Below are 17,571 nucleotides of genomic sequence, written 5' to 3' on the forward strand. Positions count from 1 at the left end.
CCATATGTAAGTTGTATCAAGTAAATCTGTTTGTTAGTAAGGTAATATGTATGTAAAATACAGTATTAGTGCTACAATTTTGATGATTGTGTTTGGAGCTGCTGTCCCTCATAACTTGAAACATCCAAGATGGAGATTGGAGTAAAATACAACTTACATTTCAGTACATATCAATAATGTAAAAAAAATGTATAACTAGTACATTATAAAAAATATCAGCGTTAGTGTACACACATGAAAAATCAGCACAAGTCTTCCAGTTCAATCCATACCTTCTCATTTGTTATAAGCACTTAGGAATAAAAGTGCTGTCTTGCATTTCACAGAATTCGATTTTGTTGCTGAAAAAATGTAAGTTGTTTATAGACGCAGTGCCTGGAAACTGTTTAGTGAAAGTGGAATAGTGGCAGTAATAACAGAAAGTAATGAGTCTTTTCACTGCATAGACGAATCAGGAGGAAAAAGAGGTAATCTTAAAATCCCTACACAGTATCAGATAAAAAACTGAAATAGAGTGGAACTTTGAGATGAAGCGGGGTGTGTGGTGTTGTGTGCTCGTTTTGGATAAGTATCTTTGTAGAAGTAACCAATGTAGGCTAAGAATTAGGAAGAGACTGTTCCTCATGTGAAGTTCTTGTCTGCGCTTTCAATTTTGCTTGCATCATCTTCAACAGGCTGTAATGAATTATTTTTCTCATTTCCCATTCTGCAGAACTGGCATCCTCATTATCACAGACTCTTTTGAATAAGGTGACTTCTACAGGAAATGCTCATTTGCTAGCTTGCTCTTGTGTGGCTCCTATCATCAACATCTGGAAAGACTGGGGGAAAAAATGCAAATTTTAGGGCTACAGGCAACAAGAAGTTACTCAGTTACTCTCAACCTTTTTCAGTGCTATGGCAGATATTTTCCAGTTGTGTTTTAATCTTCACTTGTAACAGCTACTGTGAATAGTTTTATTTGATATCTCTTTGTGGTTACTAATGATGTGATGTAAAAGGTGGATTTAAGTGCCAGTTTAAAGAGCTGCTTTCAATTTATCCATTTTTGAGTCTTCAGCAACTGAATAGGTATGTCAAAATACTAATAAACATTGGTTGAAAACTGGTTTTAGCTCAGTAGCTTTACAGTTCACTAGTGTATCTGTATGTGTGCATACCTACAGCTACTTCACACATTTCTGTGAGCTCACAGCACTTCAGTTTCTCCCAGGCTTTTCCAGATGGTTTCCCCACAGGTGTTCCCAAAACAGCTGGAATGCTTAATTTTCACTAGCCATCTCTGGTGGGACTAAGTTAAGGCTGAGAGACACTGAATTCCACTGTTTAGTATTTTCCAAAAGGTCCAGGCTTCTTGTCTTTGTTTTTCTTTGTCTGTTCTGAACACAGTGTTGCGCGTTAGTATTAGTAAGCCTTAAACCTATGTCTTCTGTACATATATTCCAGGGTCAAATTCTTGGCTTGTACCAGAAACAAAAGGAGCAATTGTACAAGGTGGATATGGCCATACTAGTGTCTATGATGAACTGACAAAATCTGTTTATGTCCATGGTGGATACAAAGCATTACCTGGCAATAAATATGGATTGGTGGATGATCTTTACAAATATGAAGTTAATACTAGAACATGGTAAGTTGGGTTTGTAACTGAGCAAATTAAGTTATTTGATACTGAATAAGAAAAGATAAGCCTAAAAGAAGGTTCTAGTAAAGTCACGCAGGAGACTGTCCTTTGCATGTGGCAAGACATTATGTTCTCTGCAACAAAACTGAAGAATTATGAGAAGGATTAGGCTCTAACCAGCAGATTAATGGTGCTGCACACTGAAAGAAAGGAGGAAAGTTGCATGTATTTTAAAGGTTTTCCTATTCATACATAGCCACCATGCAGCGGTACCACTTGTATTACTTCCACATGATACAACTATACTGCTGAGGTACATTCATGTACAAGTTATACAAATAAGTAGAGAAATCTGAGAGCTGTGGAAGGTTATATTTCACAAAATTATCTGAAGGAAAATGTTCTGGTTGTTGAATAGGGATTGTAGTGATTTGTGTTCTAAGTGTTTCTATTTTTGTCAGATCCTTGTTCATCAAGTCTATTTTAACTTCTGAATGCTCCTTATGTGTTATATATGCAAGCTGACCTTAAATGCTTTTGTTTTTTTTCTTCCTAAAGATGATATGAGACAAAGATCTATTTTTTGAAACATTTTCTTCTTGCAGTTTAATGTTTGCCTTGAGCATTAATGGCTTAACTTAAAGCATGCAAGACTTGCTCTCAGATCAGCCTGTTGGAAATAATGTGGGTTTGATTTTGCTGAGACTCTTTATTTTGAATGCTTCTAGCTCTCATCAGTTAGAAGCATTAGACAATTTTTTTGTTCCCTTTAGTATATTTTTAAATTGCTAAAATTTTAATGCTCTCTTACTATGTTCTCAGATCAAAGCGATATTGTATCCTTTGAAAATCCGTGCAATAGTATAATCACAGAATCACCAAGGTTGGAAAAGGCCTACAAGATCATCCACTCCAACCATCCACCCATCACCAATAGTTCACACTACACCATGTCCCTCAACACAATGTCCAAACGTTCCTTGAACACCTCCAGGGTCAGTGACTCCACCACCTCCCTGGGCAGCCCATTCCAGTGCCTGACCACTCTTTCAGAGAATAATAATATAAAATTATTATTCATTATTACTGCCATAACTATTAATGAATGCTTCTGTGCTTATATTAATGTCGTATTCTTGGCAGCTGGTAAAGAGCATAAGTCAAATTTGTTTCATGAAGGTTTCATACTATGGGAGTGAAAACTGGCAGAGGGCACGGGTCAAAGACACTGCCACACAGTAATGGTTAATTGGTTAATGTATCAATGAGCTTATAAACTATTCAGAATACTCAGTGAGGCAGCTGAGCCTGACTGCGTCACTGGACGAGTGGTGTATAAGGCAGAGGTGGTGTCACAACTGATTCTCGTACCCGTGTGCCTGTTTATTTTCGCACACATGCATTTGTGCTCACTGCTTCTGTTTCTCTCTTATCTATTCCCTCTTTCTCAGTCTCATCTGGCTGAGGTTCATATGCTGTTCTTTGTCTTGGTATACAAAGCCAATCAACTGTTTTATTTAAAGGCACATGAGTTTTCATTTCTCCATATGACTTAGGAATAAGCTTTATATTTCTTAAAATGTGAGGGAGTAATAAGTTGTTTTCTTGTGTGAACATTATTTCTAATGTGTGATCAGTGTTTGCAGTGCTTCTGTTGCTTTGCATTACTTGCACGATGCTGCAATTGGTAATGGAGGGCAATGTTGTGCTGGGCTTAGATGATGGCCTGGAACCACAGAACTACCTGCTTGCTGCTGGGTATTTCTGTTACCTTTATAACATCATGCTGCTATCTACAACATTTAGCATCAATATAGTTAATTGGGACTACTGTTTGCAACTGCTGCTTGCAGATACATGTATATGTGCATAGATTATTAATTCAGTGCAAAGTGTGCTGAGGTGCCTAATTTGCATAGGGTTGAAATGTTTTGGAGAGTTCTGAAGATTACTCTCATCACTGATGCTGATGAATAGTGAAAATCATGGCCAAATTAACTTGTATTTGTATTTGTATTACACTTCTGCTTCTGTTGATTCTTGGGGAAAAAGCGACTGTTACCAGAAGGGGTGAAATTGAGCAAACAGTATGAAAAAAGTTAAGGAAAGAAATTTACGCAACAAATCTACATGGGGGCTGGAGCTGGAGCAACATAGTTCAAGTAGGAAACTGAGTAACCCAAATAATAACTGATGGGATTGTTAATACAGCCCCAGTGGAGAGCAGAATCCTTACTTTTCTCCAAGGTATCGTATGACTCTTTAGGCCTTTAGTGACCAAGACAGGCATTTGTAGACAGCTGCAAGGCTGGATAATCAAATATGGCAAGCAAAGCAAATTGAGAGGGTGGAGGTGAGAAACACGATAAAGCAAAAGACTTGCAAAGAGATCTATGGTCAGAATGGTTAAGGACAGCAGATTTAGTGTGTTATCATACTTTCAGCTCATAGCAGGAATATTTCTCCATTACTAGTAGAAAATAACAGTTAAAAATAATGCCTTATTCTTATTTTTCTTGTCATTTTGTATTTTTATAACTGATGAACTGAACCAAGATATTGTGTTCTTTTGGGTATGCTTACCTAATATACCTACCTATATCCCTATATGTTCTTTTTCAAGCTAATTCCAGATTAAGAAAAATACATTCATGTAGTACAGTATGTTCAAAGTACATTATCAGGAATAGCAAAAACAAAAAAGTCCACTTAAAAAAAAACAACAAGCAAACAAAAATTCCTCCAAGAACACAAAAACCAATGAAAAATCCCTTCCAAACAACAAAAAACTTGATGTTTTGCTAATTAATTCAAATCATTATGTCAAAGTAATGAGCCATACGTTAGACTCATCCCCAGACCTTGTAATGATGTAAAAATTATTGAAAAAATGTTATCAGTGTGATCCAAGGCAGACAGTATTTTTCAGTGAGAAGGAAAGATTGTCAAGTCAGGAATTTCATTACAGGAAATGAAGGACAAAGCAGGTTAATTGTATGTGTACGTAACAATACAAGTCAGAGTGGAATTTTAAACTTGAAACTTGTCAATTTAAAAGTTATATAAATAAAAGTTCACTACTGGTGGTCAAAGTAGCGTTTCACAAATGTGTCTAGAGCTGTTCTACTTAAATAATTCAAGATGGCAAAATAGACAATTTTTTAAACTTTCCCTTGCTAAGATTTATTTGCTGTGCTTAAACCACTTTAGAAATCTCTTCTCTCTACATTTGTAGTACTTACAGGCTGGGGCTACTGACAAGCCTACATTGTTCCCCAGCACAAGGCAGGCCATGTCCACAGGTCAGAAGAGTTGGATAGAGAGGAAACGATGAATCGTTCTCCATTTGTGTGAATTTTTGTGTGCTGAAATTCTGTGTGAGTGTGGCAAAGTGAATATATGGACAAAGCGGTGTGAGTGTTTTTCGTCTTAACTGGAATGACTTCTACCATTTCTTTTCCAAGTTTGAGAGTTTAGATAAAAAATGTTCACCCTCTTCTGATACTTGGGATGATCTAAATATTCTCTTAGCCTTCCTGAGTATCCTTTACTACATTTATTGAAGAAAAAATTATCGTGGCTGGGGACATATAAGATTATGAATGAATAAAAAGAATGGGTTTTAATTCAGTTGTAAAATTTATCATATCATTAATAACTTTTGGAGAATGTAAACCTGATACAATTTTTTTTCAGAAATGTCATTTGACAGACTGATTTAAAATATGGTGTATTTTTTTTTAATGAATAAGTATATTTGTTATAACATGAACAAATTCAAAGTCTTAGAAATAATGAATGTTATCTGTTTACTGAATAATAAGTGTTTTCACTGTATTTTTTTTTTCAGCCAAAAGTGTTTTCATCTATAAATTTTCTTGGTGTGCAGCACACATGACTTTTCCAAGTGTTATGTATGATGTTGATTTTATATTTTGCAGGACTATTCTGAAAGAGAGTGGTTTTGCAAGGTATCTACATTCAGCTGTCTTAATCAATGGAGCTATGCTCGTTTTTGGTGGAAATACTCATAATGATACTTCCCTGAGTAATGGAGCGAAGTGCTTTTCTGCTGACTTTCTTGCGTATGACATAGGTATGTATTCTGTTCTCTTTTTCACTGAATTTTAAATAAGTGTTGCTTTCAAATGTCCAGCTAATGCACTCCTATAAAGTCTTCATCACAAACACCTTGAAGTTATTTAAAAATTGTTTTGTAAAACTAAAATCAGACTTCTTTTTCATAATAGTCTTTAGGTTTTATTTTGTGGGACAAAACATATCTAAAATGGTGACTTTTGTTTTCATTTGAATAATGTTCTCTTATGAATAGCAGATATTTCTACATGAATTTCAAAAAGTGCATTTTACTGTTGCCAAAAAGTGTTCAAAAGACTGTCTAATGATTATAACCAACAAACGTTAGTTTATTTTTCACACTGAGCACCTACCTGTTACTTACAAAGGCCAGTACTGGAATTTTAAGAAAATGTTTTCCCCCAGGAATGTTCCTTAAATGATTTGGAACTGGGGGCATTTTGTAAAACACACTGCTTAGTGCTTATATCAAAGTGCCATGACCAAAAATGAGATATGGAGAAGACAAAGTAGGCAGTGGTCTGAAAGTGATGCACTAGTCAGGTTGTGATGGTCAGAAAACTAAGAAAGCTGGAGCTGTCATAAGTACACAGCAGTGAGGATATGTAGGAAGTCCGTATCAGAAAGAGGCATGTGGAATGAGGACGAGGTGAAACAGAATCAACAAAAACTGAGGAGAACCAGACCCTTGGGAGAGTGATTGTGGTAAGTTACTAGCTGTAGCTGAGTCAGCTTGAAGTAATAGCCAAGATGTGTGGATTGAACTGGATATCTTCCTCTGGCAAGTTCCTCTCACCCACTCCCTTTCCCATGCATTTCAGATTAGAGTATCAATTAAGATTCCCACCTTTTATACTGAAAAAACATTATTTGATCAGGATGACTGCCTTGATGAATATCTTTTCAGGTGAAACAGTATCTCACCCACAATTAGCAGCCTTGCTAAGTGGAAGGAGAGTTTTGGGGGCTACTCCCTTATGTATGCTGATGGGATAGTGGCATGAAATGAGTCGGGGTGATAATAGCATATGGGACACTTACATAGTTATGTTAAAAATAAGCTTTGTTTCCACAGACAAGAAAGTGGCTAGGGTGTATGTGCTTTGTTAGTTTTATAGAACAGAAGAATTTTAGTTTTGGGTATCTGAGCCTCAAGCGCTTGAAAATAAATAAGGTTCAGACCCACTGAAGCTGCTGGTATGCTTTACAGATGTACAAATGGTGGAGTAAAATTCTCTGTGATTGGAGCTCAAAGGCTGAAATAAAATCTCTTTTTGCCTTTCTCTTCCTCCGTCCTCAAACCTGAAGAAAATAAGTGAAACCCTCTACTATAAGAAACAAAAAGTCACACAGAGTTTGATAGCACTAAGAAGCTGGGAGGGGGCTGAATTGTCGTACATGGAGAATGAGATAATTTGATAGTAACGATTGTCATGAAGTAGTGTCAAATGGAACATGCAGTTAGGAAGTGTAAGAATTGTCTCCTATGAGCTGGAGTTGAGAATGGCTTGTGTGTGCAATTGGAGTGTCACTGTGCTGTCATGGTGGGCTATGCAGTTCAATTGAAATAAACACACAGAGAAGAATTCAATTTTCAAGACCTGGGAGATATTTTTGTAGAAGAATTTTTGAAGAATTTGTGAAGCAAGAGTTTGATACAAACAAACTCAACTCAGGCTCTGCATGGGTATTAAGATTGTTTGAAGCATGAAAAATCATTGTGAGATGAGAATAAAAGGATGTGGTATATTTAATTTTACAAGAGAGCAGCTGAGAGCAGAAAAGATTGTTGTTTATAAATAGATTAAAAGAATACACTTTGGAGGAAAACTGTTTAAGGTAGAAGTCTCCAGAGAAGATGAGATGGGTGTAAGCTGTCACTCTTAAATGTTTCCAGCCATTGCCTACTGTGAGAGCTGTTTGGTTGTTATGAAAAAGCTTTTATGTAGGATTGTGCAGGCAGTAAACCTGAGCAATTTTTAGGAGTCTGTAACGTTTGCTGTTTATTGCCATTGTTCTTGCCCTAAACATTGTTCTTGCCCTTCTCTTTTGTTCACGTTCCCATGTTATGCAATTCTACAAATATAAATACACAGGCCATATTTGGCCAAAAAGCACAATCACAACTCCTGGGAGTTAAAATTCTGGAAATACTTATGCTTGATTCTGCTGAGAGTAGATTGTAGGTAGCTTTTGGCAAGTGTTTGTCATCTTGCTACAGTTGTAGTAACGGTGAGACATGACCCTTTTTTGTAGGGATTAGTTGATGTCTCTTTATGGATTTGTGTATCTATCAACCATTCTGCATTTCTTCACGTAAGAAAACAAATGGTAAATGTATTATATAGAACATGTGCTCTAACCTGATGGTTTCGATTGGGCATGTGAATAAAACCTTCTCAGAACAGCAATTTTTTCTTTTTTTTAATTTTTATTTTTTACTTTATCCTTTACTACATTTCTGTAGTTTTTTGTGTAGGTATCTGATGGAATGAGCTATTGATTTTTTTCCCACTATTTAAGTTTACAACTGGTTTTAATTGTTAATGAAACAGGACTATCCCTTCCTATTCTGTTAGAGGATAATATTACTTAGTGCTATACATTTGTTAATAGAATGTGCACTTGTAAGCCAATAATATGAGTCCAAGGATGTGAGTAAGTGTAACCTTTGGACTTTCACACACCAGGACATTTTTTTGTTTATTCTAGTTCATGACAATTAAGTACACTTCTTAGTTGCAACAGGATCTGTGTTTTTTTTTTTTTTTTTTTTCTAGTTAATTACAATATTTAATATGCTGTTTGTATTTTCTTAAAAGTCATATTTTCCGTGCATTTTCAAGCTGGAGAAGTACAAAAGGGAACAAATGTAGTAATTATTCTTAAAAAATTTCTATAAAGATTGATTTGATGCAAGCTTAATCTTCTGTATTATTCATTTGCCCAAATTGAATACACAGTCTCATGGCACACATTAGATACAGACATACTTATTCAGAAAGCAGTAAATACTTATTTTACTAAGAATTTGATAAATAGAGAATGAGTATATTTCAGAATTTATTTGTCTTGAATGTATGATGAGCTGTGAACAACGACTGGAAGACAAAATATACTATGTTATCTATATCACTTTTCTTTGATACCTTGCAAAGGATGCTGTCTGGAAACCAGCTGAGTCTTAGAGATAGAATCTCTACTATTTATGTTCAAATTGAGCTACAGAATACTTTTGATTATATCTTTTATTACATGTGACATAGTTTTATGGGTAGTGTGCTTCAGCTTTTTATTATCCATGAAAATGCTTACTGTTTTTCATATTAATGTGAAATAATGATTTGGAGACATTCATCTGAGTTAATTTTTGCTGTCTGAAGAGCTGGCTTCTGATATCAACTGGTAATCTAGGCTCTTCCTGAAGTCAGTGGTGGGAAATACGTATTTCCAGAGAGCAATTCATTTCACTAGGCTTGAATAGAATGATTTTATTCATCTTTTCTGGAACCAACCATTGCTCTCTAGGTACTGAACTTAGTTTACATACATAAATTTTACATGCTTTAAGTGCCACGAGCCAAGAAAAAGCTGAATTCAGTAATTTTAAATGCTTCCTGCATCTGAATATATTTGTTAATGCTGAAGACTCAGAAATCTAGAGATGCTATAAAAACAATGCTGCCCTTATTTTTATAATTTAATATTATTTCACATATTTATAAAAAAAAAACCAAAAAACCAACAGAACAATGAGAAGTCTGCAGCATAAAATGAGCTCTGCAGGCATGTTCTTTGCTATGTGTTTGTCTTCTTCAGGTTTATCACCAAGTTGCTTTGATAGCTTTGGGTAAAGATTCTCAAATGTTTATTCTTGGAGAGGTGAGGAGGTTTTTTCCTGGCTGTGCCTATATGAGACTGAGAAGGAACCATAACAATAGGAACAAGCTTACCCCACTGCACTGGATGCTCTGTTTGACCTGTTTTTAGCTGATGATGATAATAGCTTTTCTTTATCTACTGTTCACTGGAGTGCCACAGTTACCTGTTCAGTATGTAAAAGGAAGCTGACATAGATTGGATGTCCTTCATACTGAAAGTTATGTTGTGAACACTCAGTGATGTTCCATTTTCAGGGCTATAAACACAATCAACTTTGTGCCATGAGTATATCTGGTAATGGGTTTTGGAGCTAGAATCTCACTTTGCTCTGTTCTCTCTTAAATGCTTGGATAGAAGAGAGAGGTGCAGGATTCTAGCTTTATTTCTTCACTTTTGTCCTGTGAATTTTTGGGGGGGATTTAAATGCATTTCATGTATTTGTTTTTGTTATGCTCCTGCATAATTGTTACTACAGAACTGATGGATGTATTGAAGTATAAAATGTATAAATCTGATTTATATTTTTATAATATTAACGCCACTGGAAATATACTCTTTCTCTCAATATGTTTAACTTTTCAAAACTATTAGTTGAAACCACAGTTTTTCTCAACAATGTGGAACTTGGAGGATTGGCCAAAAATAAGTGATTTCTAAATAATGGGGAGAGCAGTTAGAAAGATGTGTCCACGTGGGTTTTGGCAGTCCAAATGAGAGCGCAATTTTCAACTTGGGGAAGTTGTTGAAAGATTTTTTTTTAAAACAATACAGAATTATGTATTTATAAACATATATACACACAGAATTACTCAGGAGCGTATACTGAAGAACTTGTTTCCAGCGCACAGTGATTAAATAGATTAATGTTTTTCTTGTAAAACCATCATCTAGGAGCTATCCTCGCCATCACATCAGTTCAAGCCTAAATCTTTTGCATTTCTATTCTTATCATAGCCTAGGAAGTATCTGAAGTTATATTTTATGAGTACTGAGTTACAAAGTTTGCAGATTAAAAAAATAATTAATTTTACATAAGAACTGGAAGTTAAAGCTGAGATTCTAAAAAAGAAACAAACAAAAGAAAAAAGAAAAGCTTTTTTTTTTTTTTTTTTAAATAGAGTATTGATTTTAGTCTCTGGCTAAATGGTAATGTTAGTAAATATATTTCTGTATCCCTAAGGCAGTTATTGTTGTTTCAGTGTATGAAGTACTGAGACCCTGCCTTTTTGTTTCATGCATTGCATCTGGTTCTCCCGAAATGTGTGCAGAATGACTGGCAGAGAACCTCTATAAAAACAAAAAAACTCAACCCAATCAACTCTAAAATCATTGGAATGTGGCAGCTGCTTGCATGCCCTCTTCTAGTGGTAAATGTCTTGCAGGTTTCCTTGTATTTATAGGAGAGTGTGAGAACCTACACATTTAAGATAAGGTTCTTTTGTAAGTCTTGCTACATTCTGGATTTCGACTGACTTTTTACAGAATAAAGAATATGTAAATTCAATTGCTTATGAAAGACAATATTATTTGTAGAATGTTAAGATTTTTTTCTATGCTACTCAAAGTTTAAGAACTAAATTTCTGAAGTTTGGAAAGCATTTTAAAAATTGACTCCTGAGATGGACTTCAGTGTTACCAATTGGTTGTCTATTCAGTAGTAATCAAATTGCTTGTATTTCATGATAAAATTAATTCTTTATTCATAATTGTTGTATACTTGTAAAATAGATTGTTTAAACTCTTCTTTTTGTCATAAAACTACTAAGTTTGCATGCCTAGTAAAGAATTTTTTTTCAATCCTCCTTAGGAAAGAATGTATTTGTACTATTGTCTGTTCTTCTGGAATTACAAACAGATTATCAATAAGCTACCACAAAGAAAATGTAAAACAACATCTATGAAATATTAAGTATTATGTTTTCCTAAGCACTGAAGTCACATAGATAATTCTGGTGCAGTATGTAGTAGCAGTTTCCTCTGTATCACTGTACAATTAGGAGAGGAAATCCATAATAATATAATGCACAAATTGCTTTATTTAAAAGTAAAGCGTAATTGTTTTTAGAGTATTGCTTGTAGAGTTACTCTCATGTATATAGACTCTGATGTATATGTTACACCTGTAGTTAAAATTAAATTTATGCTGTTTCAAATATGTTTGCCTTTCTGGTTTGCTGAGAGTAAGAGTTTATTACCTGAACGAAGAAAATATTTATTCAGCATGGATGTGTCAGAAAATAAGTTTTCTGTTTCTGCCTAGCTCAGGTGATTTAGATGGCTATTTATTTGTGTATATGCTTCTAAATATATCAGTCAGTTATACTGATACACTGACATATATATCCCTCTCTAGAGCCTTCCTACCTTGTCTTCCAGTTCAGAAATACAGATAAGATTCTGGAAGTAAGGTACAGAAACAGAACACTGCCTGTTTTTAGACTGCACTAACAAAGGTGAGGCTGGAGCAATGCTTCCATTTCCTCCCTGCTTCTGACAATATTCTTTTTTTTTTTTTTTTCTTTTTTTTTTTTTCTGTTCAATGAAACAGCAGTAACAGAGTGGTGAAAAGCCACCAGCTTGAAGGGTTACAGCATTTTCTTTGGAGATGAAAGCTTTAGGTCTAAGTCCCACTGGGGAGGAAATGAACCTGTTCCTTCTACACTTTGGGTCATTACTCTACTATAGAATTATAGAAAATTAAGTATTTTTCCTTTTATCGCATTTTGGAATTATGAACTCTTTCTGTCCTTTAAAAGAAACAGTGTGAGCATCTTGTCACATTCCATCTGCAAGTTCTGAGTGGGCATGGTGCTGCTGCTCAGTCTTGAACGTGGTATTGGGCATTGCCAGGAAGGGAAGGCTGATAAGATACCCATCAGCTTCTCTTCGGTTCCATCCCTGCAGTTTTTCTTTTGGAATTTCTACAGTATTTCTGTAAAGGGAACATTTTAGTTCTTGGTTCTTCTGTATTCCTTACAAAATTTTGTAGCATTGTAAGTTATTAAGCTTTTAAGGGTCATATTACTAATAATAATTCAATAAGAGATGTCCATAATATATTTAATATATCAGATGAAGAAAAATGACTAGTCACCTCTGAAAACAGCTTGTGATATGCTATTCCCTCAGATTTTTGTAAATCAAAATCTGAATTGGAGATGGCTGAGCACTGATCTTTTGTATAATTTTTTAAAGTGTTTTAACTTAATTCAGACATAGTGGGGCTGTGTTAACTCGTGTCTGGTCCAGATTTGTCCTAATGTTTTAGTAATATCTTTTTCAAAATTAGATTTGAAGAATAAGCGTAAACTTTATGCTGCCTTCCACAGCAAGACAGGTTGTTAATGTTCTGAACTGTCTCTGAAAAGCACCAGTCACTTTCAGGAAGACCTGCAGAATGAACAGGATTCAGTTAGGATGCAGTAGTTACCTTATTTTCACCTCAGTTGTGTTTTGCTAAATTTGGTCTTAGTTCAATGTTGTAAAGCATGTCTGTTTTTGACTATTTCACTTATGTGACAATGTTGATTAGGAGTGTTTTTTTTTTCTAAAAATCATGCATGTGGCATGCACGAGTGTATTTCTCTACCAGCTTCAGTTTGGATTACATTAAGTCTAATGCGTGTTTCTGGTGTGTTTCCTGATGTATGTGATTTGTATGGGGATTGAATTCAGTCTAAGAGCCACTTTTGTATTATCTCATTGTAATATCTGAAAATGGCATTATCTACAACTATCACTAGGAGAGGAATATGAATCTTTTTCCTATGATATAACATGATAATACTTGTCCTTGAAGTTGAAGCCATACTGGCAGGAAGGAAGGGCCCTGTGTTCTGCATTGTACTTCTCACTTGACTAGAATTTCTGTTCATTTGGGATTCTTTCACCTTCTTAATTTGTGTTTCTTTTGTGGAAAGTAATTTATTTTTTATTCCTTGAAGTTTACCATTCTTATTAATGCAATAAATACAATAGACAAGGCTGTAATGTTGATAGGTAATGTTGTAAATTATACTGTTTGCTATTTGTCATTTTATTCTTGAAACCACACAGTAAGTTTGGAAAAGTGGGTACTTTGAAATCTTCAAAAGAAGCTTGAAGATGATAGGCATGGATGAATTCTATTTGATTTTTTTTTTTTTTTAACCAAGAAAAAGCCCCACACCAGCAGTTGGTTAACTATCTGTATTTCACATCAACCAGTGTTTGCAGAGAAATTCTGATGAGGAATTTAAAGTACCACAGCCGGATTTTTCTTGCACAATGGCCTGTTCAGTGTTCAGCAGTCACTGAGAAGGCTTGGAGGAGATAAGAGGAAAGGCTATTTGTAACATGCTTCCCTCCTCCTTTTCCTCTTGTACTCTATTGAAAAGAACTGCCAGTTTGACAAATATCATCAGCAAGCTAGGAATTATTATATCTCACGCCCTCAAGGGTTTCTTATCTGAAAATGGGCCTTTATTATGGTTTTATGGTTTTCTTTCAGTGTTAAATCCCATTTTTTTCTTAAATAAGTTTCTAAGTACAGGAAACACTATTTGTATATGTGTGTACAAATAATAAAAAAAAAGTAATGCTTTCCTAGATAGACTGAAAATGTAATGTTTTCTTTAAGTGTTTCCTTTACCATCATTGACATGAGCTGAGACACGTTGTTTGTGTTAAGGTACAATGACTTACAGTGGCAGCAATATTTTGGTTTTGAAGTGCAACACAAAGATTTTGCTGATCTGCTGAAACTTTAAAAATGTTTTCTTTTATAGCTTTTAAAATGACAATACGTTCTTGAAATAAAAATTGAACACAATTGTTGATCAGTTTTATTTTCCAGTAAATAGTACTGCTGCTGGTCTTAAGCTATCAGATGATTCAAACATCATAGAAGCTTCAAATGCCAATGTTACTCCTATTTATGGTGGATACACAGCTTTTATATTTAATGTTATTTCCGACCTTGTGATCATAAACAGTTAACTGATGCCCACTGTGAACTCTACTACTGACCCTGTTCAAGAACATCTCTCTGGCATATATGTACCATTCTATTTAAGTAAAGAAAATCAAAAGGAACAGTTGAGAGGTGCTGTGTATTAAAAATACAATTGTATTATGATAATAGTTACAGTGACAGAACATAGAAGTTGAGAGAGAGGATTCTGACATCTACTGGTCCTCTAAGACAGTGAACAAAAAATTTATTATACCGTTTCTTCAAACTGTTAAATTCTCTCAAGGTATGATATTGAAATTATTGCTGCTGGGACCATCTGCATTACTCTGGTAATGATGTGCTTTAGGTTTCTGTTTCCAACTAATAGAATGCTGTAATTGCTTTATCTATTACAGCTATCTGTGACTTTTTATGGGCTCTGGCTGCTGTTCTGGGGAAGCTTATTACCGCAGAGTTGTCCCTAGCTGTGCCTCCTCTCATGTGCCAAATCCATCCCTGAGTGACCTTTCACCAGGCTGTGTCAGTGTGGTAATATCACAGAAAGCAAACTGGACAGAGAGCTGCTGTGAAAGGCTCTCTGCGTTCGATGTGCCTGAATGGAGCTGAAGTGTTCTGACAGTAGAAACGAGAGCAGGATCAGGATGGTCTGCAGTTAGAGTGACTTTGGTGCTGGATAACACTGACCTTAAGGATGGTTTCTCCTTCTTGGATGTCCTAATATACAATTCTGTTTTGTTTTGTTTTTTTTTTTCTTTTTCTTTTTTTTCTTTGTTTCCAATCTAAAGGAGCAGGAAGAAAAGGTGTTGAAATTTCTTATTTTTTTTTTATTTTTTCAATCTGAAGCAGACCTTCCTGAACTATGTGCTCTGTGGTGATATTGCTTTAGTTTTTATTCAGATCTACGACTTGCAAAAAATATTCATATCTAAAAATATGTTTTCAGTGTGCATAAAGCTTACTTCATTTAGACATGCTTGTCTTTAGAATTGTACAGATAAATGAATTCAGCAGTTCTAGGTAAAAATCTGCATAATAATTACATTAACACTCTGGAAAGCCTTGGGTTTCAAAAGAGCTCTGCGCAGTCTCCCTGTACACCAGGGAACTTTTCAGACTGTTGATTTCTGTAGGATGCTTCTGCTTAGAGTAGGAAAAAGCAGCTTTTACCTACTAGAAAAGGGGGAAGGAAAAGAAAGTCCTGCTGATTTTTACAGAACAGCTTAATTAAGAAACAAAATAAAGAAGCTAAGCAACAAAAAACAACAACACGATAGTATTAAAAATTTTAAAATATATTAGAATCAGAATTTGTACTTCAGAGTTGGTGGAACCAACAGGTGATAAAATCATGTAGGAACATTTGAAGGAGATGAGGAGTAGGTGATCTCCTCTTACAGTGGACATAACCTTGCCCAGATCAGTGGAAGTAAACAAAGTTAAATAAGGGATAAAATTTGTTGATGCTTAAAATATAGATGACTGTCCAATCAAATCCATTCTGTATATATTTTGTTGCAAATTTTGAGATTATTTTGTATAATACTGTATGTTTTCCTTTTGTCTTTCAGCTTGTGATGAGTGGAAGATTTTACCGAAACCTAATCTGCACCGAGATGTCAACAGATTTGGTCACACTGCTGTTGTCAGTAATGGGTAAATAAAGCATATTTTAAATTTTCTTGACCATCTTTTGTAATGAAAAAAAAAATGACAGCAATTATATCCATGTGAAGTATGGCTCAATGGCATATAACTGATATAATTTATTAACGTGAAAAATAGCATTTATCAGTGGCTTGACATATCAACAGTCAGCTGTAGAGTTAATTTGACATGCAGTGGAACCTATTCCAATGCTGTTTCATATAAACCTCCTAGTGTACTGAGGTGTTTTGTCACTATTCTGAGCTGCAATGGATTTGAGTTTAGGACCCACTATAATCCTCCCTTGGATGAGATAAGAACAATGTTTTTTCTTCACAGCATACAACTATTCCTTTTTCTTCTACAGTCATTAAATCAAAAACATGTAAATTTACAGGGGAAAAAAGCAAGTTCATGGATGTTGATAGTGATCACCAATAACTCCTTGCAGGAGGAAAAATAAAAACCTGTCAGCATCTGACTATATGGAGTTTATTGTTTATCCTTTATAAAATATGTCATGCTTTCATGACATTTGCCATTAATAGAAGAGCTCAGTAAATCATTGTCATTTAGAACTAGGAGATGGTTTTAGAGTTTACAGAATTTGATGGTTGAGCTCTCTGCTTCCCCCACTCCAATCCCCCAAAATAAAATTGTAGGACAAACGTCTCCTTTTTGGTAGCAGGATTGTAAAAAACTATGGTCAAGTTTGCTTGTGTGAGTTTTATTATTGCTTGTTGCCAAATGACCAATGTCTGAACACTGCACAACTGCAAATGACTGTCCCACACTATTGATCATTACACATTATTCAGCATTATTATAAGCCCATTATTTAAGTATAGGTAGACAATCTTCAGATCCTCTACATAGGATCAGAAATAAAGGTGGTGTAATAATTCAATTAAGATTTTAACAGATTTTAATAAAAACAAAGCAGTAAGCTGTAACACAGCACTTGAAATTAATCAGCAAATGTTACTTAAGAGAAAATATGGGAAATGAGTGAATTTAGCAACAGATAAATTGTCACATTCTGATCTTTGTTGTTTGAAACAACTAAGCTACGTCTAATACTCAAGAAATGTAATTTTTCAGTGAATTGGATTCAAGGTGAATATGACTGTTTCTTTTCTAGAGTTTAATGGTATTTTTAGAAGGGTTTTATGTAAAAGATAATATATTATGAGATACTCTTCAAAAATTTCTCTTATTAGAAACTATATGATTGTATCTATTATAAGAGTATAGGATAAAGCAGATACACAAGTTCTTCCTAAATATCTTTTAATTGAGTTTGTTTTTAATCCTAAAGGAGAAAAAAGGAATAAGATCTCAGTCTAGTTTTCTGGCTTTGATGTTAGCT

At 34.8% G+C, this 17,571-nt stretch overlaps 1 protein-coding gene across 7 annotated transcripts in view; it reads left to right on the plus strand.

Moving 5' to 3' along the window:
• ATRNL1 (attractin like 1) overlaps positions 1 to 17,571 on the plus strand; it is a 435,859-nt gene that overhangs the window by 73,663 nt on the left and 344,625 nt on the right. For all 7 annotated transcript variants that reach the window (XR_014884915.1, XR_014884914.1, XM_085230235.1 and 4 more), the window contains exons 9-11: positions 1,447 to 1,630; positions 5,566 to 5,720; positions 16,127 to 16,211. Coding sequence is in view for 5 of the 7 variants with exons in the window: in XM_085230235.1 (XP_085086361.1) it covers positions 1,447 to 1,630; positions 5,566 to 5,720; positions 16,127 to 16,211 (424 nt within the window). In the remaining 2 variants the exon portion in view is untranslated. The remainder of the gene's footprint in view (positions 1 to 1,446; positions 1,631 to 5,565; positions 5,721 to 16,126; positions 16,212 to 17,571) is intronic.

The sequence above is a fragment of the Meleagris gallopavo genome, chromosome 8 (genome assembly GCF_905368555.1).
Source record: "Meleagris gallopavo chromosome 8, MGAL_WU_HG_1.1, whole genome shotgun sequence".
NCBI lineage: Eukaryota > Metazoa > Chordata > Aves > Galliformes > Phasianidae > Meleagris > Meleagris gallopavo.